We start from the raw sequence: 25797 nt of genomic DNA, 5'->3' as shown, positions 1-25797 counted from the left end.
TATCTGCTGATACCATTATCTTTATCATCATGTATGTATATGTATATTAGGTATTTTTTATTTGCTCGTACTGATCTGGATCCTAAGGCTTCTCCTGGTAAAGCCTTTACTGGATTTATTGTGGAAGCAGACACCCCAGGAATACACATTGGAAGAAAGGTAAAGTGTGTATTTATCAGTAATTAAGGTCTCCAATATTATTTTAACTATAAATTTCAAAATTACTAATTTCACTTTCCTTTATTGAAAACATTGTTTATATTAAGTTGCAATAAGAATAAAGCTGTGTTTGATGTTAGCAGGTGAAATAGTCCTTGCTGAAGATTTTTAAGTTGAGTATAGTTGTTTCGAGTAATTATTTGAAAGAGCGGCCATTCTTGGTGCCAGTCTGTGGAGAATACCAGTAACAGCTATGAGGGATAATGAAGCAGAAATCAAGCTATCATTTATATGGCCTGCCTAATGATAGAGCTTTAGATATTTCAGAAGACTTTCCCACTCTTTTTATTTGCTCACAGAAACCTTTCATGTAGGATAAGTGGCATTATGCCTATTTTATGGATTAAAACAATGTGACATAAATTGATTAGCCAAGGTCATACAACACTAAGAGAAAAATCTATTCCTGAGAAAGTGTGGAAATGGGAAAGAGCCTTGAATGTAGGAAGGCAAGAAAAATTTTATTTGAACAAGAAATGGTAATTTAACATATTTGAAAAGGATAGTAATCTGAATGTGTATATAATTTAGCAGCAGCATTTAAAGTAGACTAAAGAGAAAAGAGTTTAAGATTTAATAAATCAAAGAAGGAAAGAAATGAAGTCATTAAAGTAGTCCAAGTGAGAGCTAAGGAAGCATGATTTAAGATTATAGCTCTGAGAAAAGAGGAGATGCAATTTTACAACTGTAAACTCTGTTTTTCAAAATGAATTTGCAAAAATGAAAACATACTAATGCCTAAATGATGTCTATATCTAAGGCAAAGGATGGATTATGGAAGTTAATTAAGAGTTACATGAATTTTCTTCCTTCTAGATGGGTAAAGGTTCAGATTATCTTGTCAGATATTAGACTAAGGGTGGCATAATGTTAATTGGAAAGGCTAATTTGAGTTGACCAAGTTATGCAGACTTCTAAACCAGTCATATGTATTTGTATGTTATATTAGAAGCCATGAGAATCTCTCTATTGTACCCAAGTCTCTAAAATGGAAGCATGTTGCTAATGTATGTAAGAGGGGTTCTTTCCCTTTTAGACTGGAGAACATTAAAAGTGGAAGATACTCTACATGTTATTTACGATCTGTTTGCTGAACATTGAAACTGAAATCCAAGTGAAATGATTTACTTAAGGTTACATACTTAAGAGGCAGAGTTGAGATCAGTGCTAAGGTGTCTTAGAAAGTTGCCCAATGCAGTTTCCTACACTATATTATTCTATACTTTCTTTTAAGAGTAGATATTAAAGGTAGGCTGCACTTTACAAATAAAATAAAATGAGATTGTTGTATATAACAAAATAAAAGTACTAAGAATGGTTGTGCTTCTTCCAAACAATTGGTTTGTTTTTATTTATGTTTTATTCGTGTTTCCTTCTTAGGGATGGTTGCTAGAAAACTCAGGGTCAAATTTATGGCCATCTCTAGAAAATGTAAAGGTCCTGACAGATTATATTTTTTTTACTTACTAAACACACTTCTGATTTTGTCTTGCTATTTCTAGTCTCACTTTCCTTTTTCCCATTTTTTTCACTTTAAAAAAAAAACTCTAACTCAATATTTATTGAGTTCATACTATGTGCTAGACACTATTCTAGGTATTGAGGATACTGTATGGATCAAAACAGACAAAAATCCCTGCTCTTAAGGATCTTACTTTCTAGTGAGAGAGACAGATAGTTATATCGTATATATTTAAATTTCCTTAAGTCTTTTTTGACATATATCAGGTATTTTACAGCTTTGTGAAATTTGATGTTTTTCAAAATGTTTTTTGTGTTTTAGAAGTTATATGGCTTGAGATGAGTCCAGGAAGCATTTTGCTTTTAAATATTCTGGTGTTTTGGATGAGTCTGGGCAACAGGATAGAGTAAAACAATGTTTTCGTAAACAGTGTTTTCTCATTATGTCTGAGTGAGGGTCTAAGGTTACTAGAGTTTATCAACTTATAAAGACCAAGAGATGTTGGGTTTTTTTCTCAGTCAAACTATATATTATTGTCAGTATTTTTTCAAGCCTGGAAGCAAACTATTAATATTAAATCAAGTAAATTAAAGAATTTATTGGACTTCCCTGGTGGTGCAGTGGTTAAGAATCCACCTGGCAATGCAGGAGACATGGGTTCGAGTCCTCATCTGGGAAGTTCCCACATGCCACGGAGCAACTAAGCCCATGCACCACAACTACTAAGCCTGTGCTCTAGAGCCCGAGAGCCACAGCTGCTGAGCCTGTGTGCCACAATTACTGAAATCCACATGCCTAGAGCCCATGCTTTGCAACTAGAGAAGCCACCGCACTGAGAAGCCTGCACACCTCAACGAAGAGTGGCCCCTGCTCTCCGCAACTAGAGAAAGCCTACGTGCAGCAATGAAGACCCAACACAGCCAAAAATAAATAAATAAATAAATTAATTTAAAAAAAAGAAATTAGTTTACAGCTCTATGTTCCCATTGCCCCTGCTTCTCAGCTGCTTATTAAAAATGAGATTAGGGCTTCCTAGGTGGCGCAGTGGTTAAGAATCCGCCTGCCAATGCAGAGGTCACGGGTTCGATCCCAGCTCCAGGAAGATCCCACATGCCGCGGAGCAACTAAGCCCGTGTGCCACAAAAAAAAAAAAAAAAAAAAAAAAAAAAGATTAAATTTTTTCCCTAAGAAGGGTCATGATATCTGCAACTTCCTCTGAAATAATTCCAATAATGCTAATAGTTATACATACACACAAAACAGAGAAATAAAGCAAATGTGCCAAAATTGGCAAATCTAGGTAAAGGGTATATAGATATTCATTTTACTATGCTTACAATTCTTCTGTTGGTTTGAAAATTTTAAAAACAAAATGTTGAGGGGATATAGCTACCTTGGCAATTTCTTTTTTCATATATATATTTTATTGAAGTATACATGATTTACAGTGTTGTCTTAATTTCTGCTGTACAGAAAGGTGATTGAGTTATACATATATATTCTTTTTCATATTCTTTTCCATTATGATTTATCACAGGATATTGAATATAGTTCCCTGTGCTATACAGTAGGACCTTGTTTATCCATCCTATATATATTAGTTTGCATCTGCTAATCCCAAACTCCCAATCCTTCCCTCCCCCCCTTGGCAACTGCAAGTTTGTTCTCTATGTCTGTGAGTCTGTTTCTGTTTCATAGATATGCTCATTTGTCATTTATTTTAGATTCCACATGTAAGTGATATCATATTGTATTTGCCTTTCTTTTTCTGACTTACTTCGTTTAGTATGATAATCTCTAGTTCCATCTATGTTAGTGCAAATGGCATTACTTCATTCATTTTTATGGCTGAGTAATATTCCATTGTATATATGTGCTGTGTCTTCTTTATCCATTCATCTGTTGATGGACATTTTAGGTCTTGGCTATTGTACATAGTGCTGCTATTAACATAGGGGTGCATGTATCTTTTTGAATTATAGTTTTGTCTGGGTATGTGCCCAGGAGTGGAATTGCTGGATCATATGGTAACCCTATGTTTTGTTTTTGAGGAACCTCCATACTGTTTTCCATAGTGGCTGCACCAATTTATATTCCCACCAACAGTGTAAGAGGGTTCCCTTTTCTCCACATCGTTTCCAACATTTATTATTTGTAGACTTTTTAATGATGGCCATTCTGACCAATGTGAGGTGCCTTATTGTAGTTTGTATTTCCATTTCTCTAATAATTAGTGATGATGAGCATCTTTTCATGTCCTTGGCAGTTTCTTATAAAGTTAAACATGCACTTACCACATACCCAGCACTCCTAGATATTTATCCAAGAGAAATGAAAACAAGGACCTATGTTTATAGCAGCTTTATTTATAATTGCTGAAAACTTGGTTGGTGGGGAGGCAGGGGATGTCCATCAACTGGTGAATAGATAAAGGATATATGGTATATCCATATAGTGGAATATTACTCAGCCGTAAAAGAAATGAATTACTGATCAGCAGCAACATCAATGAATCTTAAAAGCACTATGCTAAGTGAAAAGTCAGATGCAGCAGGCTGACCTTATTCCATTTATATGACATTCTGGTAAAGGAAAAACTTATAGACAGGAATCAGATCCATGGTTGCTTGGGGTTGTGAGTAGAGTAACGGAATTGACTAAAAGAGTATAAAGAAACTTTTAGGGGTGCTGAAATATCTTGATTGAGGTAATGGTAACATACATTTTTCAAAACTATTAGAAATGTATGTGTTAAAAGGTTAATTTTTCTATATGTAAATTCTATCCCAAAACACCTAATCCTAAGAAAGAGTTGGGAAGAGCAGAAATTCAGCTTTTACCCAGTACATTGCTAGCTCTGTTAGTTAGGCTAAAATTAAATGTCCCAAAACAGTTTTATGTTTGCTAAATGCTTTTACTGACATTTGTGGTAAAAACATAGTCTTCAAACATATAATGAAATTTGTGGGTAATATGTACATGCAGACTTTAGACTACTCTTGGTTTCAAAGTTTGTGAAACATTGTTTTAGACTAGGGGTTAACAAAATTTTTTTTTTTTGGCAGAGATCCAGAATACTCTAAATATTTTAGATTTTGAGGGCCATGTATGGTCTCTGTCACAAATTCTTTATTCTGCCATTGTAGCAAGAAAGTAGCCATAGACAATATATAAGTGAATAGGTGTGACCATAGTCCAATAAAGCTATCTTTACAGAATAGGCATTGCAGGCAATAGTTTGTCCACCTCTGTTTAAGACTTACAGACAGGTCATAAAACAGTGGTTAAAGCAAAAATTTATGCTAGCTGAAAAAATGTTCCTTATTATACATTGTTTTCTTTATTAGGAATTAAATATGGGTCAGCGATGTTCAGATACAAGAGGAATTGTCTTTGAAGATGTGAGAGTGCCTAAGGAAAATGTTTTAATTGGTGAGGGAGCTGGTTTCAAAATTGCAATGGGAGCTTTCGATAGAACCAGACCTCTAGTAAGTAATAGGACTTAATACCTTTTATAGGATTTTTCATGTATTACACTGAGTAGTTTCATTTTGAGATTGTGTGCTTGGTCTGTATTTCTTTTTTGATATCTCTTTTTTTTATATAGAGGGAGGGGTATTATTTTTTGTTTGTTTTAGAATTCTTCAACACTTGCTGTTACAGAAATTATTTTAGTAAATACAGGATTACTATAGTTGTTAGATTTACAAAGAAGCATTTCACACTTAATTTAATCATTCTTGCTGTGTGTACTCCTTCCTCTTCCCTCACTCATTAGAAATATTTCCCCTGAGAAGCTTTCCCTTGTTAAACAGAAAGAATGACTTGTCTCTAGGCTATGATCCTGTGCCTTACAGATGCCTTCTATTAAACTTTAATTCATAAATGATATAAATTTAAATGCTTATCATCTCCCCCACCCTATATAGCCTTGAAGTATAGGTCAGCTTTTCTTTGTATAGTTCTTAACATAGATTTTGGGCAAATAGCCATTATACATGTGTTTTAAAGACAACATGAACTTTTGCTTTGTAAAATGTTAAAATACTAGGTAGCAGCTGGTGCTGTGGGACTAGCACAAAGAGCTTTGGATGAAGCTACCAAGTATGCCCTGGAGAGGAAGACTTTTGGGAAGCTGCTTGTAGAGGTAATTTTAATACTATACTTGCTTTGGTCAAATGTAAAAACATTCATTTTCATCTAAGTATTTGAAAATTATCTTTAAAGTACAAAGTTATTTATTTCTTCTTTGGTAGCAAGAAAATAATGTGAACCATCAGGATGGGTTTTAAGAATAGGTTTTCTTTAGACTTTGCTACTAGCTATTGTCCACTTTGGGAATTATGTTAACTGAGAAGAAAAAGAACAGCTAATATTTGAGTGCCTGTGGTGTACTGACACTGTGCTACACATTTTAAATATATTATCTAATTCCCCCATTACACTCTTGTTTTGGTAGTACTGTAATTTCCATTAAAGATCAGGAAACTGCAGTTTAGGGAAAATAAATAATTTGTCCAAGGACACAAAATTTAGAAGTCATAGATCCAGGATTCCATTTCATGCTCTTAATCCATGTTACTTTTCATGTCTTCTTGTCATCAAATAATTCTAGTACTTTTTTTGGGGGTGGGGGGGCCACCCCGCACGACTTGCGGGATCTTAGTTTCCCGACCAGGGATTGAACCCAGGCCCTTGGGTCAGTGAAAGCTCAGTCCTAACCACTGAAGCAGGGAATTCCCAGGAAATTTTTAATCTTATCTTTTCAAATACTGATGCTCCCCCATTGTTTATATTCTCTCCTGTAACTCCTTCTGTAGCTACAGGTTGTACACTGAACCCTCCCTGTTTCTACCCCTGTGTGTCAGTGGTTCTCGAACTGTCTGTGGTGGAAGATTGCTTTTAAGTTTCAATCAGTTGTAGACCATTATTCTTGCAAAATATAAGAATGTCACAACAATATCAAATTGTTACAAATGCTTCATCTCACTTTCTATATCCTGAACCAGTCCAGTAAGAATTTGTTGACTGGCAGTCAACAGATGAAACTTGGATTAGTGCTGCTCTGTATCTCTTAACCTCAATTTTGTAATTTATCTTTGCTGTATTCTAGATAATTTTCTCAGATTTGCTTTTCAGGTTTTCTTTTTACCCTATGTTTAATCTGCTAATTAATCCATTTAATGACTTTTTTCATTTCTGGAATTTATGTTCTTTTTTGTTTCTACCCTTTCTTTTATGGTGGCCTGGTTTTTTAACATAGCTTCTCATTTTCCTTTTATAATACTTCAGTTATAGTCACTTTTCTGATTTTTCTTTTTTCTGTTATCCCAAGTTCTTAGGGTGGTTATTTTTTTTTGGTCTGTTGCATCTGCTGTCTCCGTTATGACCAGTTATTTCCTCTCTTAATTTTAGCTTGTAAGCTTATTTACAGTGGGTATTATTTTCCTTCAGTTCATCGTGGAAGCATCCAGGAGATTGGTTTTTGTACTTTTTGGTACTTTTATCAGGTAGTACAGAGGTTTCAACATTCTAAGAGCTGTTTTTTTCACACTGATTTCTCCACTTGTGGAATCCTTACCACAGAGGCTGTACACACTGATTGCATACTTAAAGAGATTCATTTCCCTTTTTTAATCTCCCAGACATAGTCCTGAGCAAGAGATAAGCTTCTTTGTGTCCTTCTTGCCCTGATGAGCTGAGACTTTTAGTTCTCCCTCTGGAAAGAGAAGTTCTTACAGGCAGGGAATCTCAATTTCAGCCCCTCATCTTTTTCATGCTCACATCCGAATCTCCTATTCTTATGTGTTCATTAAAACTCCAACACCTATCCCATTAGACTCAGATCTCAGTCTGATTTTTTTTTTTCCTTCCCTATGTCATTTCTTCTCAATTAGGATTTAAATTCCCTCTTGGAGGCCCTTGGAGATTTCTGTTTCTTTCCTTTGAGTTGTTTTGCTTTTTAAATCAAGCATTTCTTTGTGTTTGTGGCAAAACAGAGTCTACATTAGCTCATTTATGTTGCCAGAACTATGTGTATACAGATTAGTGAAATGTATATTTATTATTAAATATTAGTTTAATCATGAACAGGTAACATCATTTCCAGGTCCTCCTCACCAAGTATCTGATGATAGCTCTTCTGGCTATTTTCAACTCAATATGGAACGTTTTATGCTCCTTTTCTTTCTTTTTTTTTTTTTAACTTTTTTATTTTTTTATTTTTTACAATAAACTGCATATATTTAGAGTGTACAATTTGGTATTCCAGTCTCCCAATTCGTTCTCCCCCCAACCCTCCCCGCTTTCCCCACTTGGTGTCCATATGTTTGTTCTCTACATTTGTGTCTCTATTTCTGCCTTGCAAACCGGTTGATTTGTACCATTTTTCTATAGTCCACATATACATATACAATATTAATATACAATATTTGTTTTTCTCTTTCTGACTCACTTCACTCTGTATGACAGCCTCTAGGTCCATCCATGTCTCTAAAAATGTCCCAGTTTCATTGCTTTTTACAGCTGAGTAATATTCCATTGTATGTATGTACATCTTCTTTATCCATTCATCTGTTGATGGACATTTAGGTTGCTTCCATGTCCTGGCTATTGTAAATAGTGCTGCAATGAACATTGGAGTCCATGTGTCTTTTTGAATTATGGTGTTCTCTGGGTATATGCCCAGTAGTGGGATTGCTGGGTCATATGGTAGTTCTATTTTCAGTTTTGCAGGGAACCTCCATACTGTTCTCCATAGTGGCTGTATCAGTTTACATTCCCACCAGCAATGCAGGAGAGTTCCCTTTTCTCCACACCCTCTCCAGCATTTACTGTTTGTAGATTTTCTGATGATGCCCATTCTAACCGGTGTGAGATGATACCTCATTGTAGTTTTGATTTGCATTTCTCTAAGAATTAGTGATGTTGAGCAGCTTTTCATGTGCCTCTTGGCCATCCGTCTATCTTCTTTGGAGAAATGCCTATTTAGGTCTTCTGCCCAAATTTTTATTGGGTTGTTTATTTTTTTGATATTGAGCTGGATGAACTGTTTATATATTTTGGAGATGAATCCTTTGTCTGTTGGTTCATTTGCAAATATTTTCTCCCATTCTGAGGGTTGTCTTTTCGTCTTGCTTATAGTTTCCTTTGCAGTGCAGAAGCTTTGAAGTTTCATTAGGTCCCACTTATTTATTTTTGTTTTTATTTCCATTATTCTAGGGGGTGGATCAAAAAAGATCTTGCTGTTATTTACGTCGAAGAGTGTTCTTTCTATGTTTTCCTCCAGGAGTTTTATAGTGTCTGGCCTTACATTTAGGTCTTTTATCCATTTTGAGTTTATTTTTGTGTCTGGTGTTAGGAAGTGTTCTAATTTCATGCTTTTACACGTAGCTGTCCAGTTTTCCCAGCACCACTTATTGCAGAGGCTGCCTTTTCTCCATTGTATATCCTTGCCTCCTTTGTCATAGATTAGTTGACCATAGTTTATCTCTGGGCTTTCTATCCTGTTCCATTGATCTACATTTCTGTTTTTGTGCCAGTACCATACTGTCTTGATCACTGTAGCCCTGTAGTATAGCCTGAAGTCAGGAAGCCTGATTCCCCCAACTCCATCTTTCCTTCTCAAGATTGCTTTGGCTGTTCAGGGTCTTTTGTGTCTCCATACAAATCGTAAAATTTCTTGTTCTTGTTCTGTGAAAAATGCCATTGGTAATTTGATCAGGATTGCATTGAATCTATAAATTGCTTTGGGTAGTATAGTCATTTTCACAATGTTGATTCTTCCAATCCAAGAACATGGTATGTCCCTCCATCTGTTTGTGTCGTCTTTGATTTCTTTCATTAGTGTTTTATAGTTTTCTGAGTACAGGTCTTTTACCTCCTTGGTTAGGTTTATTCCTAGGTATTTTATTCTTTTTGTTGCAATGGTGAATGGGATTGTTTCCTTAATTTCTCTTTCTGATCTTTCATTGTTGGTGTATAGAAATGAAAGAGATTTCTGTGTGTTAATTTTGTATCCTGCAACTTTACCAGATTCATTGATTAGCTCGAGTAGTTTTCTGGTGGCATCTTTAGGATTTTCTATGTATAGTATCATGTCATCTGCAAACAGTGACAGTTTGACTTCTTCTTTTCCAATTTGGATTCCTTTGATTTATTTTTCTTCTCTGATTCCTGTGGCAAGGACTTCCAAAACTGTGTTGAATAGTAGTGGCAAGAGTGGACATCCTTGAGGAAATGCTTGCAGTTTTTCACCATTGAGAATGATGTTTGCTGTGGATTTGTCATATATGGCCTTTATTATGATGAGGTAGGTTCCCCCTATGCCCACCTTCTGGAGAGGTTTTATCATAAATGGGTGTTGAATTTTGTCAAAAGCTTTTTCTGCATCTATTGAGATGATCATGTGGTTTTTATCCTTCAATTTGTTAATGTGGTGTATCACATTGATTGATTTGCATATATTGAAGAATCCTTGCATTTCAGGGATAAACCCCACTTGATCATGGTGGATGATCCTTTTAATGTGTTGTTGGATTCTGTTGGCTATTATTTTGTGGAAGATTTTTGCATCTAAATTCATCACTGATATTGGTCTGTAGTTTTCTTTTTTTGTAGTATCTTTGTCTGGTTTTGGTATCAGGGTGATGGTGGCTTCATAAAATGAGTCTGGGATTGTTCCTTCCTCTGCAATGTTTTGGAAGAGTTTGAGAAGGATGGGTGTTAGCTCTTCTCTAAATGTTTGATAAAATTCACCTGTGAATCCATCTGGTCCTGGACTTTTGTTTGTTGGGAGATTTTTAATCACAGTTTCAATTTCATTACTTGTTATTGGTCTGTTCATATTTTCTGTGTCTTCCTGATTCAGTCTTGAAAGGTTGTACTTTTCTAAGAATCTGTCCATTTCATCCAGGTTGTCCATTTTATTGGCATATAGTTGCTTGTAGTAATCTCTTATGGTGCTTTTCATTTCAGTAGTGTCCGTTGTAACTTCTCCTGTTTCATTTCTAATTTTATTGATTTGAGTCCTCTCCATCTTTTTCTTGATGAGTCTTGCTAGAGGTTTATCAATTTTGTTTATCTTCTCAAAGAACCAGCTTTTAGTTTTATTGATTTTTGCTATTGGTTTCTTTGTTTCTATTTCATTTATTTCTGCTCTGATCTTTATGATTTCTCTCTGTCTACTAACTTTGGGTTTTGTTTGCTCTTCTTTCTCTAGTTTCTTTAGGTGTAAGGTTAGATTGTTTATTTGGGATTTTTCTTGTTTCTTGAGGTAGGATTGTATCGCTATAAACTTCCCTCTTAGAACTGCCTTTGCTGCATCCCATAGGTTTTGGATCATTGTGTTTTCATTGTCATTTATCTCTAAGTATTTTTTGATTTCCTCTGTGATTTCTTCAGTGATCTCTTGGTTATTTAGTAGCATATTGTTTAGCCTCCATGTGTTTGTGTTTTTTACAGTTTTTTTCCTGTAATTGATTTCTAATTTCATAGTTTTGTGGTCAGAAAAGATGCTTGATACTATTTCAGTTTTCTTGAATTTACCAAGGCTTGATTTATGACCCAAAATGTGGTCTGTCTTGGAGAATGTTCCATGTGCACTTGAGAAGAATGTGTAATCTGCTGTTTTTGGATGTAAGGTCCTATAGATATCTATTAAATCAAACTGATTTATTGTGTCATTTAAAGCTTGTGTTTCCTTATTAATTTTCTGTGTGGATGATCTGTCCATTGGTGTAAGAGGGGTGTTAAAGTCCCCCACTATGATTGTGTTCCTGTCAATTTCCTCTTTCATAGTTGTTGTCATTTGCCTTATGTATTGAGGTGCTCCTATATTGGGTGCATGTATATTTATAATTGTTATCTCTTCTTGTTGGATTGATCCCTCAATCTTTATGTAGTGTCCTTTCCTGTCTCTTGTAACATTTTTTATTTTAAAGTCAGTTTTATCTGATATGAATATCACTACTCCAGCTTTCTTTTGATTTCCATTCGCATGGAATATCTTTTTCCATCCCCTCACCTTCAGTCTGTATGTGTCCCTAGGTCTGAAGTGGGTCTCTTGTAGACAGCATATATATGGGTCTTGTTTTTGTATCCTTTCAGCCAGTCTGTGTCTTTTGGTTGGTGCATTTAGTCCATTTACATTCAAGGTGATTATCGATATGTATGTTCCTATTACTATTTTCTTAATTGTTTTGGGTTTGTTTTTGTAGGTCCTTTTCTTCTCTTATGTTTCCTGCTTAGAGAAGTTCCTTTAGCATTTGTTGTAAGGCTGGTTTGGTGGTGCTGAATTCTCTTAGCTGCTGCTTGTCTGTAAAGCTTTTGATTTCTCCATTGAATCTGAATGAGATCCTTGCTGGGTAGAGTATTCTTGGTTGTAGGTTCTTCTCGGTTATCACTTTAAATATATCGTGCCACTCCCTTCTGGCTTGTAGAGTTTCTGCTGAGAAATCAGCTGTTAACCTGATGGGAGTTCCCTTGTATGTTCTTTGTCGTTTTTCCCTTGTTGCTTTTAATAACTTTTCTCTGTCTTTAATTTTTGTCAGTTTGACTACTATATGTCTTGGCGTGTTTCTCCTTGGGTTTATCCCACCTGGGACTCTGCGCTTCCTGGACTTGGGTAGCTATTTCCTTTCCCATGTTAGGGAAGTTTTCAACTATAATCTCTTCCAGTATTTTCTCAGGTCCTCTCTCTCTCTCTTCTCCTTCTGGGACCCCTATAATGCGAATGTTGGTGCGTTTAACATTGTCCCAGAGGTCTCTTAGTCTGTCTTCAGTTCTTTTCATTCTTTTCTCTTTATTCTTTTCCGCATCAGTGATTATCACCATTCTGTCTTCCAGGTCACTTATTCGTCTTTCTGCCTCATTTAATCTGCTATTAGTTCCTTCTAGTGTATTTTTCATTTCAGTTATTGTGTTGCATATCTCTGTTTGTTTGTTCTTTAATTCTTCTAGGTCTTTGGTAAACTTTTCTTGCAACTTTTCGATCTTTGCATCCAATCTTTTTTCAAAGTCCTGGATCATCTTCACCATCATTATTCTGAATTCTTTTTCCAGAAGAGTGCCTATCTCCTCTTCATTTAGTTGTTTTTCTGGTGTTTTATCTTGTCCCTTCATCTGGTACGAAGTCTTTTGCCTTTTCATTTTCTCTGTCTTTCTGTGGCTGTGATTTTCAGTTCCTCAAGATGAAATAGTGCTTATAACTGCTTGATTCTGCTGTCTGCCCTCATGTGGAGGAAGCTGTCTAGGAGGCTCATGGGTGCTTCCTGATGGGAGGGACTGATGGTGGGTTGGGCTGGGTGGGTGGAGCTCAGTAAAACTTTAATCGGATTTGGTGGGTGGAGCTCAGTGACACTTTAATCTGCTTGTCTGCCAATGGCTGGGGCTGTGTTCCCACCCTGGTGGTCGTTTGGCCTGAGGCAACGCAGCCCTGGAGTTTACAGGCTTTTTGGTGGAGGTGATGGTGGACTCTGGAAGGGCTCATGCCAATGAGCACTTCTCAGAACCCCTGCTGCCAGTTCCCCTGTCTCCTCGGTGAGCCACAGCTGCCCCCCACCTCTGCAGGCAACCCTCCAACACCAGCAGGTAGGTCTGGTTCAGTCTCCTATAGGGTCACTGCTCCTTCCCCCTGGGTCCTGGTGAGCACACTTTTTTGTGTGCCCTCCAAGAGTGGAGTCTCCGTTTCCCCCAGTCCTGTGGAGGTCCTGCAATCAAATCCCACTGGCTTTCAAAGTCTGATTCTCTGGGGATTCCTCCTCCCGTTGCTGGACTGCCAGGTTAGGAAGCCTGATGTGGGGCTCAGAACCCTCAGGACTTCTGCGGTATAACTGTTGTCCAGCTTGTGAGTCACCCACCCAGCATTTATGCAATTTGATTTTAACACGATTGCGCCCCTCCTACCATCTCGTTGTGGCTTCTCCTTTGTCTCTCTATGTTCCTTTTCTTACAAACTCTGAAGATTCTTTTTTGTATTCTTACCATCTGCACAATGATATTTTTGCCTCGGCTCTTACTGTTAAGTATAGGAAAGTCTTTGTTTTTGCTTACTACTTTTCTAGGCTAAACAGAGTAAATACTGAGGGGCTTATTTATATATAGATTTGGTCTGTTATTTCCAAAAAGAAAGAATAGATTTCTTTGGTTTTGTTTTAAGGGACATTATAGAGTGTAGTGCTCTAATGACAGCTCTCCTCTTCACTGCCGTATTTATTACTGTTATCACTTCTCTAAGAGAACACTTGTCAGTGCTCATCCTCAGAGTGCTTAAGTTGCTGTGGCTAAAAAGCAGAGGATGGTGCTTTTTCTTACCAATGAGTAAACTAGGAACATTGATAACAAATTACTGGATGGTAAAATCTCTTAATGGCAATAACTGCCAACTCTTTTGTCTAGTCAAAACCCTCCATCCAGGAGAAGTTGGAGTGGTTTGGGATGACATGACAGAAGCTGTTGAGAATAACTCCATTTGTATTGATTATTATTGCTAGTTAGCAATAACTTTTCCCCATGACTTCCATTTCTTGATGGGAAAATGGATGAGGGGAAATGCTCTTTGGGACTTAAGACTGAAATAAGATACACTTAGAAAGGAATATACTTTTTTTTATTTTATTTTTTTGGGGGTACACCAAGTTCAATCATCTGTTTTTTATACACATATCCCCGTATTCCCTCCCTTCCTTGACTCCCCCCACCTCGAGTCCCCCCCACCCTCCCCGCCCCAGTCCTCTAAGGCATCTTCCATCCTTGAGTTGGACTCCCTTTTTTATACAACAACTTCCCACTGACTATCTATTTTACAGTTGGTAGTATATGTATGTCTGTGCTACGCTCTCGCTTCGTCTCAGCTTCCCCTTCACCCCCCCGCCCCCTCCCAAACCTCGAAGGAATATACTTTTATCTCCCTCTTCCTTAACCATTTTATGTTCAAAATTGTTTCAGTACCTTCTCATCACACTCGGATTAAAATCCAGAAGACTTACAATGGTCTTCTGTCAGCCACACTGACCTTTGGTGGTTGTTTTTGCCTTTATTCTTCCCCTCAAATATCCACTTCCTCATTCATTTCACTGAAGAATGTACCCTTGATTACCCTGTGTAAAATAACACCTCCAACACTCAATATAGTAATCCCACTTTTTTTCTTCATAGCTCTTAGCACTACTCAACATTATATCATGTATGTGTTTATTGTCTTTCCTTACTGCCTCACTAGAATGTAAGCTCCATACAAGTAGTAAATTTCTGTTTTGGAAACCTTTATACTTCTAGCACTTACAATATATTTCGTACTGTGAACTTCTCGTCAAACAGTAATTAAACAACTACTGTATTAAAATATTAATATATGACTGCTTTCTTTGTTCTAGGCACTATCCTAAGTGCTTTACATGTATTAATTCATTTAATCCACACAATACTGTAGAGTGGGTCCTGGTAGTCCCATTTATTGTAGGTAAAAACGTTAGTAAAAGATGAAACCAAGAATTGAACCCAAATAGTCACTTATTAAAGAGTCTGTCCTCTTCACAAACTCTACATGTGCTATTTTCAGAGATAGAAAAGAAGTTTTATATAGCCTCTGCCCTCAGGAGCCTTTGACTTTACTTTGGAGATAAGATATGTATCATAAAACAAATATTAAGAAATAATATAGAGCAATATAAGGTTAAGTCCCCAAATGAGAGCTACAGACAGGGATACAGAACCAAAAGGAGAGAAACTATTGTGGGCTAGATGCATTACAGGGAATCAGCTGGATTTAGAACAGAGTTTCTCAAAGCATGGGTTGAAATGCAGCTGAATGAGACTCATTGGGAGTGTTGATTAAAAACATAAACATAAATTAAACACCCCAGATTTAAAAATCTAAATCTTTGAAGAGAAGCATGGGAATCTTATATCAGTTTGCCAAGGCTGTAGTGAAATAAGTGCTTCTGTATAATGCCAGTGGGAATATAAATTGGTATAACTTTTATGCACCACATTTTGGCAATATATATCAAAAGTACCTACCTTTGGGCCCACACTGCAGTGGTTATCCTACAGCTATATTTCGTGTAATACTTATCTTTCAGATATACTCCTGTATGTGCAACATGACATATTTATAGGTCATTTATTTCAGCACTGTATGGAAACAGTCAAATATAGAAACAGCCAAAATGGTGATCATCTATACAGTGGAATACCTTGCAGCTCTAAAAAAGTATAAAGAAGTTCTTTATGTATTGATATGTAAAGTGGTCAGACTTATTGATAAGTAAGAAAAGCAAAACGAAAACCCATCAACATGGTAGGCTACCATACGTGTGAAAAAGGGAGAGACAGTTGGGGGGGGGAAGGGAGAGAGAGACAATAGATGTAATTTGCTTACATATGTATATAATATATCTGAGAGAATGAAAAACAAACTGTTAACCTGATTAACTCCAGGAGGTGGAGTTAAATGGGGTTGGGAAGGGAAGGGATGATACCAGTAGGAATAAAATTTTAACTCTGAGCTGATAGATGTATTACGTATTCAAAAAATGAAACCAAAAACAAAAGACAAACAAAAAAATTGAAAGAATCATTGACTTAGACGAATGGACACAATTCAAGCAGATAGAAATAAGGGAAGATATCACTTTCCTTTTCCCATGAAGGTGTTATTCACATTGATTAATAATGCCTCCACTGAGACTTAATTACCATGCCGGTCTCAAACAACTTGTCACATTCTAAAGTAGTGTGAACATGTTTATGTGCTAAACAGAGTAAATATATGAAATTAAACACCTCAGTTTTTTGTTTTATTTTTTGTGCCTTTTAGTTCAGTGGTCCCCAACCTTTTTGGCACCAGGGACCAGTTTCGTGGAAGACAATTTTTCCATGATGTCGGCGGGGGCCGGGGCGGGGTATTTCAGATGGTGATGCAAGTGATGGGGAGCGGCAGATTAAGCTTCACTCACTTGCCCAGCACTCACCTCCTGTTGTGCGGCCTGGTTCCTAACAGGCCACAGACTGGTTACTGGTCCACGGCCTGGGGGTTGCAGACCTCTGCTTTAGTTCATGTTAGTTTGTACACAGTCATAGAATGTGTGAGGTTTTTTTTAGATAACCTATTAGACTTCAGAACCCATTTTGATGTTGCATGCTACACAAAGCACCTTTCTGATCATCTTAGTACCCTTGTTTTTGAATGCTTTTAGGACTTCTTTTAATGTATATTAAAGGATATGTTCCCTTCCATTATATGTTCCCTTCCATGTCCATTGTAGAATAATTTATGTGATACAATATAAGTAAAATTAAGTGAAAAAACTTATTCATAATCCCATTGTCTGGAGAAAATTTCTGTGAATTTTTTTTCATTTTCCTCTATATTCTTTTTCCATGAAAAACAAATATATATGTTTGTGTGTGTATATATATATGGGGGGAAGAGTGTGTTTTTTTTTAAATTGATATATATTTGGCATACTATATTGGTTTCAGGTGTACAACATAGTGATATGACAGCCAAACACATTAAGAAACAATCACCACTATAAGTCTAGTAACCATACTAAACATACTAAATTATTGTAGTATTATTGACTGTATTCCTTATTCTGTATATTACATTCCCATGACTTATTTGTTTTATAATGGGAAGTTTGTACCTTTTGACCTCATTTTCCCATTTTGCTCACCCCCTCATCTGCCTCCCCTCTGGCAACCAGCAGTTTGTTTTCTGTATCTGTCGGTCTCTTCCTGTTTTGTTTGTTTTGTTTTTTAGATTTCACGTATAAGTTAGATCATGCAGTATTTGTCTTTCTCTTTCTGACTTATTTCACTAAGCAAAATACCTTCTAGGTCTATCCATGTTGTTGCAAATGGCAAGATTTTGTTCTTTTTCATGGCTGAATAATATTCCATTGTATATATATATACAGCTTTATCCATTCATTTATCTATGGATAGTTTGCTTCCATATCTTGGCTATTGTAAATAATGTTGCAAGGAATATGGGAGTGCCTATATCTATTTGAATTAGTGTTTTTGTTTTCTTCAGGCAAATACCCAGAATTGGAATTGCTGGATCATATGATAGTACTATTTTTAATTTTTTGAGGAACCTATATACTGTTTTCCATTGTGGCTGCATCAATTTACATTCCCACCAACAGTGCATGAGGGTTTCATTTTCTCCACATCCTGGCCAACACTTGTTATTGGTTTCCTTTTTGATAGCCTTTCTGACAGGTGTGAGGTGATATTTCATTGTGGTTTTGATTTGCATTTACCTGATGATTAGTGACTTTGACATCTTTTCTTTTAAAAATATTTATTTATTTATTTGGCTGTGCCAGGTCTTAGTTGTGGCACATGGGATCTTCGTTGCCATGTGTGAGATCTTCATTGCAGCATGCAGGATCTTTAGTTGCATCATGTGGGATCTTTTAGTTGCAGCATGTGGACTCTTAGTTGCAGCATGTGGGATCTAGTTCCATGACCAGGGATCAAACCTGGGCCCCCTGCATTGGAAGCACACAGTCTTAACTACTGGACCACCAGGGATGTCCCTGAGCATCTTTTCACGTGTCTTGGCCATCTTTATGTATCTAGAAAAATATCTAATCGGGTCCTCTGCCCATTTTTGATTGGATTTTTTTTGATAATGAGTTGCATTTTTTAATGTATTTTGGGATTAATCCTTATCAGATATATCATTTGCAAATATCTTCTCCCATTCAGTTTGCTTTTTCATTTTGTTGATGTTTCCTTCATTGTGCAAAAGCTTTTTAGTTTTATGTACTCCCATTTGTTTATTTTTGCTTTTGTTGCCCTTGCCTTTGCCTGAGGAGACAGATAAAAAATATTGACAAGACCAGTGTCAAAAAGCATACTGCCTATGTTTTCTTCTAGGAGTTTTATGGTTTCTGGTCTTACTTTTAATTCTTTAACCCATTTGAGTTTATTTTTGTGTATAGTGTAAGGAAATGGTCCAGTTTCATGTTTTACATGTAGCGGACCATTTTTTAAAGGGGCTATCTTTTCCTCACTGTATATTCTTACCTTCTTTGTTGGAGATTAATTGATCATATAAGTGTGTGTTTATTTCTGGGCTCTCTATTCTGTTCCATTGATCTGTGTGTCTGTTTTTGTGCTAGTATCATACTTGTTCTGATTGCTGTAGCTTTGTAGTATAGTTTGAAATGAGGGAGCATGATACTTCCAGCTTTGTTCTTTCTCAAGATTGCTTTGGTTATTCAGAGTCTTTTGTGGTTCCATACAAATTATAGGATTATTTATTCTGGTTCTGTGAAAAATTCTGTTGGCATTTTGATAAATATTGTTATAAATCTGTAGATTGCCTTGGGTAGAATGGATATTTTAACAATATTAATTCTTTCAGTCCATGAGCATGGGATCTCTTACTGTTTGTATCATCTTCAATTTCTTTCATCAATGTCTCATAGTTTTCAGAGTACAGGTCTTTTACCTCCTTTATTACTTTTATTCTTAGGTATTCATTCTGATGCAGTTGTAAATGGGGTTGTTTTCTTAATTTCTCTTTTTGATAGATCATTATTAGTGTATAAAAACACTACAGCTTTCTAATAGCTGTTTTTGTGGAGTCTGTAGGGTTTTTTGTATCATATTGTCTGCAAACAGTGACAGTTTTACTTCTTCCTTTCCAGTGTGGGTGCCTTTTATCTCTTTTTCTTGTCTGATTGTTGTGGTAAGGACTTCCAATTCTATGTTGAATGAAAGTGGTGGGAGTGGGCATCTTGTCTTCTTCCTGGTCTTAGAGGAAATGCTTTCAGCTTTTCACCGTTACGTATGTTAGCTGTGGTTTTGTCATTTACGTCCTTTATTATGTTGAGGTATATTCCCTCTACACCCACTTTGTTGAGTTTTTATCATAAATGGACATTGAATTTTGTCAAAAGCTTTTTCTACATCTGTTGAAATGATTATATGGTTTTTATTCTTCATTTTATTAATGTGGTGTATCATGTTGACTGACTTCCAGACATGGAACCAGCCTTGCATCCCTTGGATAAATCTCACTTGATCTTGTGGTGTATGATCTTTTTAAGATATTATTGAATTTGGCTTGCTAATATTTGTTAAGGATTTTAGCATCTATGTTCATCTGGGATATTGGCCTGTAATTTTTATTTATTTTTATTTATTTTTTTGTAGTGAGTTGGTTTTGGTATCAGGGTAATGCTGTCTTTGTAGAATGAGTTTGGGAGCATTCCTTTCTCAATTTTTTGGAAAAGTTTAAAAAGGATAGGTGTTAAGTGTTTTTTACATGTTTGGTAGAATTCACCTGTGAAGCTCTCTGGTCTTGGACTTTTGTATCTTGGGAGTTTTTTCATTAGTGATTCAATTTCATTACTAGTAATTTGTCTGTTCAAATTTCTATTTCTTCCTTATTTAGTCTTCTTAGGTTATATGTCTCTAGGAATTTATCCATTTCTTCTAGACTGTCTAATTTGTTGGCATAAGATTTTTGCAGTAATCTCTCATAATATTTTGTATTTCTGTGATATTGGTTGCAACTTGTCCTCTTTCATTTCTGATTTTATTTATTTGGGTCTTCTCTTTTTTTGGATGAGTCTGGCTAAAGATTTATCAATTTCACTTATCTTTTCAGAGAATCAGGTCTTAACTTCATTGATTTCTTTCATTTTTTTGTCTCAATTTCATTTATTTCCACCCTGAGCTTTATTATTTCATTTGTTCTATTAACTTTGGATTTGTTTGTTCTTCTTTTTCTAGTTCCTTTGTGTGTAAGGTTAATTGTTTATTTGCAGTTTCTCTTGTTTCTTGAGGAAGGCCTGTATTACTATAAACTTCCATCTAAGAACTGCCTTTGTTATGTACCATAAATTTTAGAATATTTTGTTTCCATTTTGATTTGTTTCCAGGTATTTTTTAATTTCCTCTTTGATTTCTTCAGTGATCCATTGGTTTTTTTGGTAGCATGTTTGTGGTTTTTGCAGGATTGTTTTTGTTTTTGTAGTTGATTTGTAGTCTCTACTGTTGTGGTCAGAAAAGATGTTTGACATGATTTCAACCTCGTTACATTTATTGAGACTTGTTTTGTGGCCTAACGTGTTATCTATCCTGCAGAATGTTCCATGTGCTCTTTAATAGAAAGTGTGTTCTGCTCTTTTGGGGTAATGATTATATTTTTCCAGAGCTGTAAGCATACTGCATATTTGAAATTTTCACATATCAAGGTATGGTGAACATATTTCCATCCTATAACATATGTTGGCCATATATAACTCATAGAAAACTTACTGTCTCATATTGAAAATATTTGTCTAAATATTTGATTATGAACCTCTAGAGGATAAGAAACATCTTTTATTTTCCTTGTCATTTTCCCATCAGTACCTGATACAGTGCCACATTATTTTTCAATATTTATGGCAGTTTTCTTTTAAAAGCCCCAGGAAATACTCAGAAGGATCTATATAATTTTTGTAGTATTCTTGTTAAAAATGTACAACCTCATTCCAGTTCTGAGAAAACATCAGGCAAACCCAAACTGAGGGACACTCTACAAAAAATAACCAATCAGTGTTATTCAAAAGTGCACCATGGTCATGAAAGAGAATGAGAGACTAGGAAGAGATAACAGTTAAATTCAGTTGGAATCCTGGATGGGATCTTTCAACATAAAAAGGACATTGGTAGAAAACTTGGCCATATTTGAATAAGTATATAGTTTAGCTGATAATATTTTACCAATGTTAATTATACTGTGATTGATAATATGTTGCCAATGGTGTGTAACTTTTTAAGTCTAAAATTAGTTTTAAAAGTTAAAAAAAAAAGTTCTAGGGAAGAAAACCTTTTAAATTAGTCAGTTAATATCCTTAAACTTTTTTCTGTTTAATTCTAGCACCAAGGAATATCATTTTTGCTGGCTGACATGGCAATGAAAGTTGAACTAGCTAGATTGAGTTACCTGAGAGCAGCTTGGGAGATTGATTCTGGTCGCCGAAATACCTATTATGCCTCTATTGCAAAGCTATATGCTGGAGATATTGCAAATCAGGTAGCTACTGATGCCGTTCAGATTTTCGGAGGCAATGGATATAATACAGAATATCCTGTAGAAAAACTAATGAGGGATGCCAAGATCTATCAGGTAAGGTTTAAAATGATTTTTGTTGATTTTTAAGGAGCATAATATTCATTAATGACATGGTAGATTCCTGATTATTTAAAGATTTTATGTCACAGGTAATAATAAATCATTATAATAAATGTCTGTGAGCCTAAGTTTTTAGAACTTAATTAACACAAAGAAGAATATTACCTTGAAGTATATGCCTCAAGAGAGAACAGGCTAACAAAGTAAATGGTGCAGATAGGTAGAGTATGTCTAGATCAGCCTTCATCTTAACATCCTAGCTAATGGTAACTCACTCTTTTTTTAAATTTATTTTTGGCTGTGTTGGGTGTTCGTTGCTGCATGCAGGCTTTCTCTAGTTGTGGCTAGCAGGGGCTACTCTTTGTTGTGGTGCGTGGGCTTCTCATTGTGGTGGCTTCTTTTTTGCAGAGCACAGGCTCTAGGTGCACAAGCTTTAGTAGTTGTGGCTTGCGGGCTCTACAGCACAGGCTCAGTAGTTGTGGTGCATGGGCTTAGTTGCTTCATGGCATGTGGGATCCTCCTGGACCAGGGATCAAACCCATGTCCCCTGCCTCAACAGGCAGATCCTCAACTACTGTGCCACCAGGGAAGTCCCTGTAACTCACTCTTTGCTCTCCTAAAAGTATGCATATCCTTTAATTAAATTATTTTATTCTGAATCTTACCTGACAACTCTTGAAATCATGTTTGGGAGGTAGAAAGACAACATGAGGAGAAAGTGATATAGATGACTCTGTCTTCTAAACTAAATTGATGATAAGAAAAACTTAGAGATAGGAGTAATTTAGTAAATAAGACATAAATGCTTATGTTCACATGTAGCTTAAGTAGTTATAAGCCATGCTTCTCAGTATCTCCTCCCTTGCTTCCCTCAACTCCCAGCAAATTATTTGACAAATCCAGTCACTTGAAATCCAGAGGTAGAATCATAGAATGTTAGAGAGCAAAAGAAATTTAGACAGTACAGCCCCTCAATTTAGACTTGAAAAAACTGAGGACCAGAATTTGTGCCTTATTCAAAGTTACAGGTTTATCTGGTGGTAAAACCCTCCCTTCCCTGGAGTGTGTAATTATTACTTTTTAAATTTTCTCTACCATCTGAATTAACAGATGGTTAGAAGTTTAAATTGGAAGTGACGGCTGGCTACTAGGAATGCCTAAATAAACAAAAACAAATCCTTCCAGCATCTTTTTTCTTCAACTGTATTCCTTAGGCAACAAGAGATAAAAATCAGGTTTAAAAGTAAGAATTAAAAAAAAAAAAAAAAAAAAAGTAAGAATAGAAAATGACTGGGACTTCCCTGGTGGTCCAGTGGTTAAGACTCTACACTTCCAGTGCAGGGGGCCCAGGATCAATCCCTGGTCAGGGAACTAGATCTTACATGCCACAGCTAAGAGCCCGCATGCTGCAACTAGTGATCCCGCCTGCCATGATGAAGATTCCACCTGTGTGCCGCAACTATGACCAAATAAATAAATGTTTTTTAATAAAAGAAAATGACTGAAGGTGACAGCTAGCTAAACAGTTCAAAAAAGTTGGTTAAATATTTTAGCAACATTAAACTTTAGATTTCCCAAAAAGTTTTTGAAATGTTAGTATCCTTTTCTTTGCTGTTTTAAGACTGTCCTCCAAAATTTTGGTAAATGAATTTTTTAATAATTTTAACTAATATTTAGAGAATTATGTACTTTCGTGGGTTTCAGAAAATTCAAGTTTCAGAATCACTGTAGACTACAGACCCTATATATGGTTTGATTCAGTTTGGTATTGCAGTGGAGCTTAAAGTATTGTCTAAAACACTGAATTACAAATTTTTTTTTTGCAGATTTATGAAGGTACAGCACAAATTCAAAGGCTTATTATAGCCCGTGAACACATTGGCAAGTATAAAAATTAATCAGATCACCATTGTTAATAATTGTTGAGTAATTAGAACATGATCTACTATTTACACTCTGGGAAAGAGAAAGGGCTTTTTTTTTTCCAGTGAAAATTTTAAAATAAGTACTCTTACACTAAACCTATGCAACTGATTCTAATAGTAGTTTTCTACTTTTGTTTAACTTTATGACTTGTCTTTTCTATAATAGATTTGGTTTTATTAAAATTACGTATTGTCCTTTAGTTTCACTGTACCTGAATTACGTTAACCTAGAAAAATACATTTGGTTTGTTGTTTTGACCCCTTAAAATTGAAGTAACAAATTTCTTGGAATTTCAGTGTTTTTCCAATGACAGAAAAGAGGGTTTATAAAAATATTCAGAATGTTCTGAAATTTACATTGAAAAAATATTCTAGGATTTAAATAACTTGCCAGTGACTTTGTAGACTTAATGGTATTGTATTATATGAGTTCGTTTTACTGCAATTTGGAAAACATTTGTTTTCTGTACAGTAATAGTCAAAAATTTGATGTTCATATTCTCCCTTTATACACTGACCAGAAATTACTTGAAAATCTTAATTTTGAGCCCACATTTCACTTGCCTTATTTAAAGTAAATCAATAAAATTTCCCCTAAATTATTTTTGTATGACTCTATTGGTCACTGGTTAACCTTTGGTATACTGTACACAATCTCATTTTGTGTGCATACATTCTAAAAATAAATAAAAATTGTTCAGTTTTGTGTTTCTGTTCAATTTATGTATCTGTATTCTTTTCAAAAAGTCTTACTACTTCATGTAATAATGTATACTTCATTTATTTACTATGATGGAAAAAAATTCATGTTTTGATTTTGAACTGCATAAAGTTACCTGTCCATTTTTTCATTAGATTGCATTATTAGATACCTCAGAAAATATCAGTATGAAACAATGAAAGAACCAAATGTGAATTTACTGTTTATTTGTAATTCTATCAAATACTGCTAAAATATGTTATACTAAACAGTGTTTCTGGCATCACTTGTGATTTCCCAGTTCTGATACCAGCTGGGCATCCACAGTTCAATCCTATTCTGACAATAACTCAGAATAGTTAGCATCAGACTCCAGAGGTTTAAGGGCTCCATCCCACTCTGTCTGAAGTGGTCTCTCTCTTCAGAAACACCACTCATAAGCCCTACATCCCCCGTGGATCCACACTGCTATCCACTTTGGCTACAAATTCAGGTATTCCCATGACCCTGCCCTCAGGTTTGATAATTTGCTAGAATGGCTCACAGAAGTCAGGTAAAACACCTTTATGGTTTATTACAAAGGAGGAGATGCAAAGGGCAAGGTATAAGGAGAGACACCGAGCTTTCATAACTTCTCCCAGTGCACCACCCTCCCAGTACCTCAGTGTGTTCACTAATCTGGAAACTCCTGAATCTCATCGTTCAAGTTTTTGTAGAGAATCTTCAGTCTCCCTCTCCTTCCCAGATGTCCAGGGTGGGGCTGGAGTTCCCACCTATGTTAGTCAGCTAAGGTTGCTATAACAAAATGCCACAGACTGGGTGGCTTAAACAACAGAAATTTATTTTCTCACAGTTCTGGAGGCTAAGAGTCTAAGACCAAGTTATTATCTGGGTTGGTTTCTGGTGAGGCCTCTCATCCTGGCTTGTAGACTGATACGTTTTCACTGTGTTCTCACATGGCCTCCTGTCTGCACATACATAGGGAGAGAGTGAGCTCTGGTCTCTCTTCTTCTTACAAGGACACCAGTTTTATTAGGTTAGAGCCATATCCTCATGACCCCATTTAACTTCAGTTACTTCTCTTAAGTCCCTGTCTTCAAATACAGTCACATGGGAATTTTTAGGGCTTCAACATATGAATGGGGGGGGTTGGCAGTTTAGACCACAACACTACCCTCTAATTATTTGGTCTTTCTGGTGATCGGGCCCCATCCTGAGCCTTTTTAGGGGCCCAACCCTCAGTCACCTCATTAGCATAAACTCTACTATGATCTTTTGAAAGGGGCTTATTATGAATAATAAAAGAGGGATTTGCCTGGTGGTCCAGCGATTAAGACTG

The 25797-nt window shown here is 36.0% G+C and overlaps 1 protein-coding gene across 1 annotated transcript in view; it reads left to right on the top strand.

The window, feature by feature from the left end:
- ACADM (acyl-CoA dehydrogenase medium chain) overlaps nucleotides 1-24461 on the top strand; it is a 41732-nt gene extending 17271 nt beyond the window's left edge. The window contains exons 8-12 of the mRNA XM_057716008.1: nucleotides 51-159; nucleotides 5029-5169; nucleotides 5733-5828; nucleotides 21579-21827; nucleotides 23660-24461. Coding sequence (XP_057571991.1) covers nucleotides 51-159; nucleotides 5029-5169; nucleotides 5733-5828; nucleotides 21579-21827; nucleotides 23660-23731 — 667 coding nt within the window. The 3' untranslated portion in view covers nucleotides 23732-24461. The remainder of the gene's footprint in view (nucleotides 1-50; nucleotides 160-5028; nucleotides 5170-5732; nucleotides 5829-21578; nucleotides 21828-23659) is intronic.
- The last annotated feature ends 1336 nt before the right edge of the window (nucleotides 24462-25797 follow it).

This window comes from Hippopotamus amphibius, chromosome 1, assembly GCF_030028045.1.
Source record: "Hippopotamus amphibius kiboko isolate mHipAmp2 chromosome 1, mHipAmp2.hap2, whole genome shotgun sequence".
In the NCBI taxonomy this organism is placed as follows: domain Eukaryota; kingdom Metazoa; phylum Chordata; class Mammalia; order Artiodactyla; family Hippopotamidae; genus Hippopotamus; species Hippopotamus amphibius.
The sequence above is the reverse complement of the archived record's forward strand: the minus strand, read 5'-3'. Positions and strand labels throughout refer to the sequence as shown.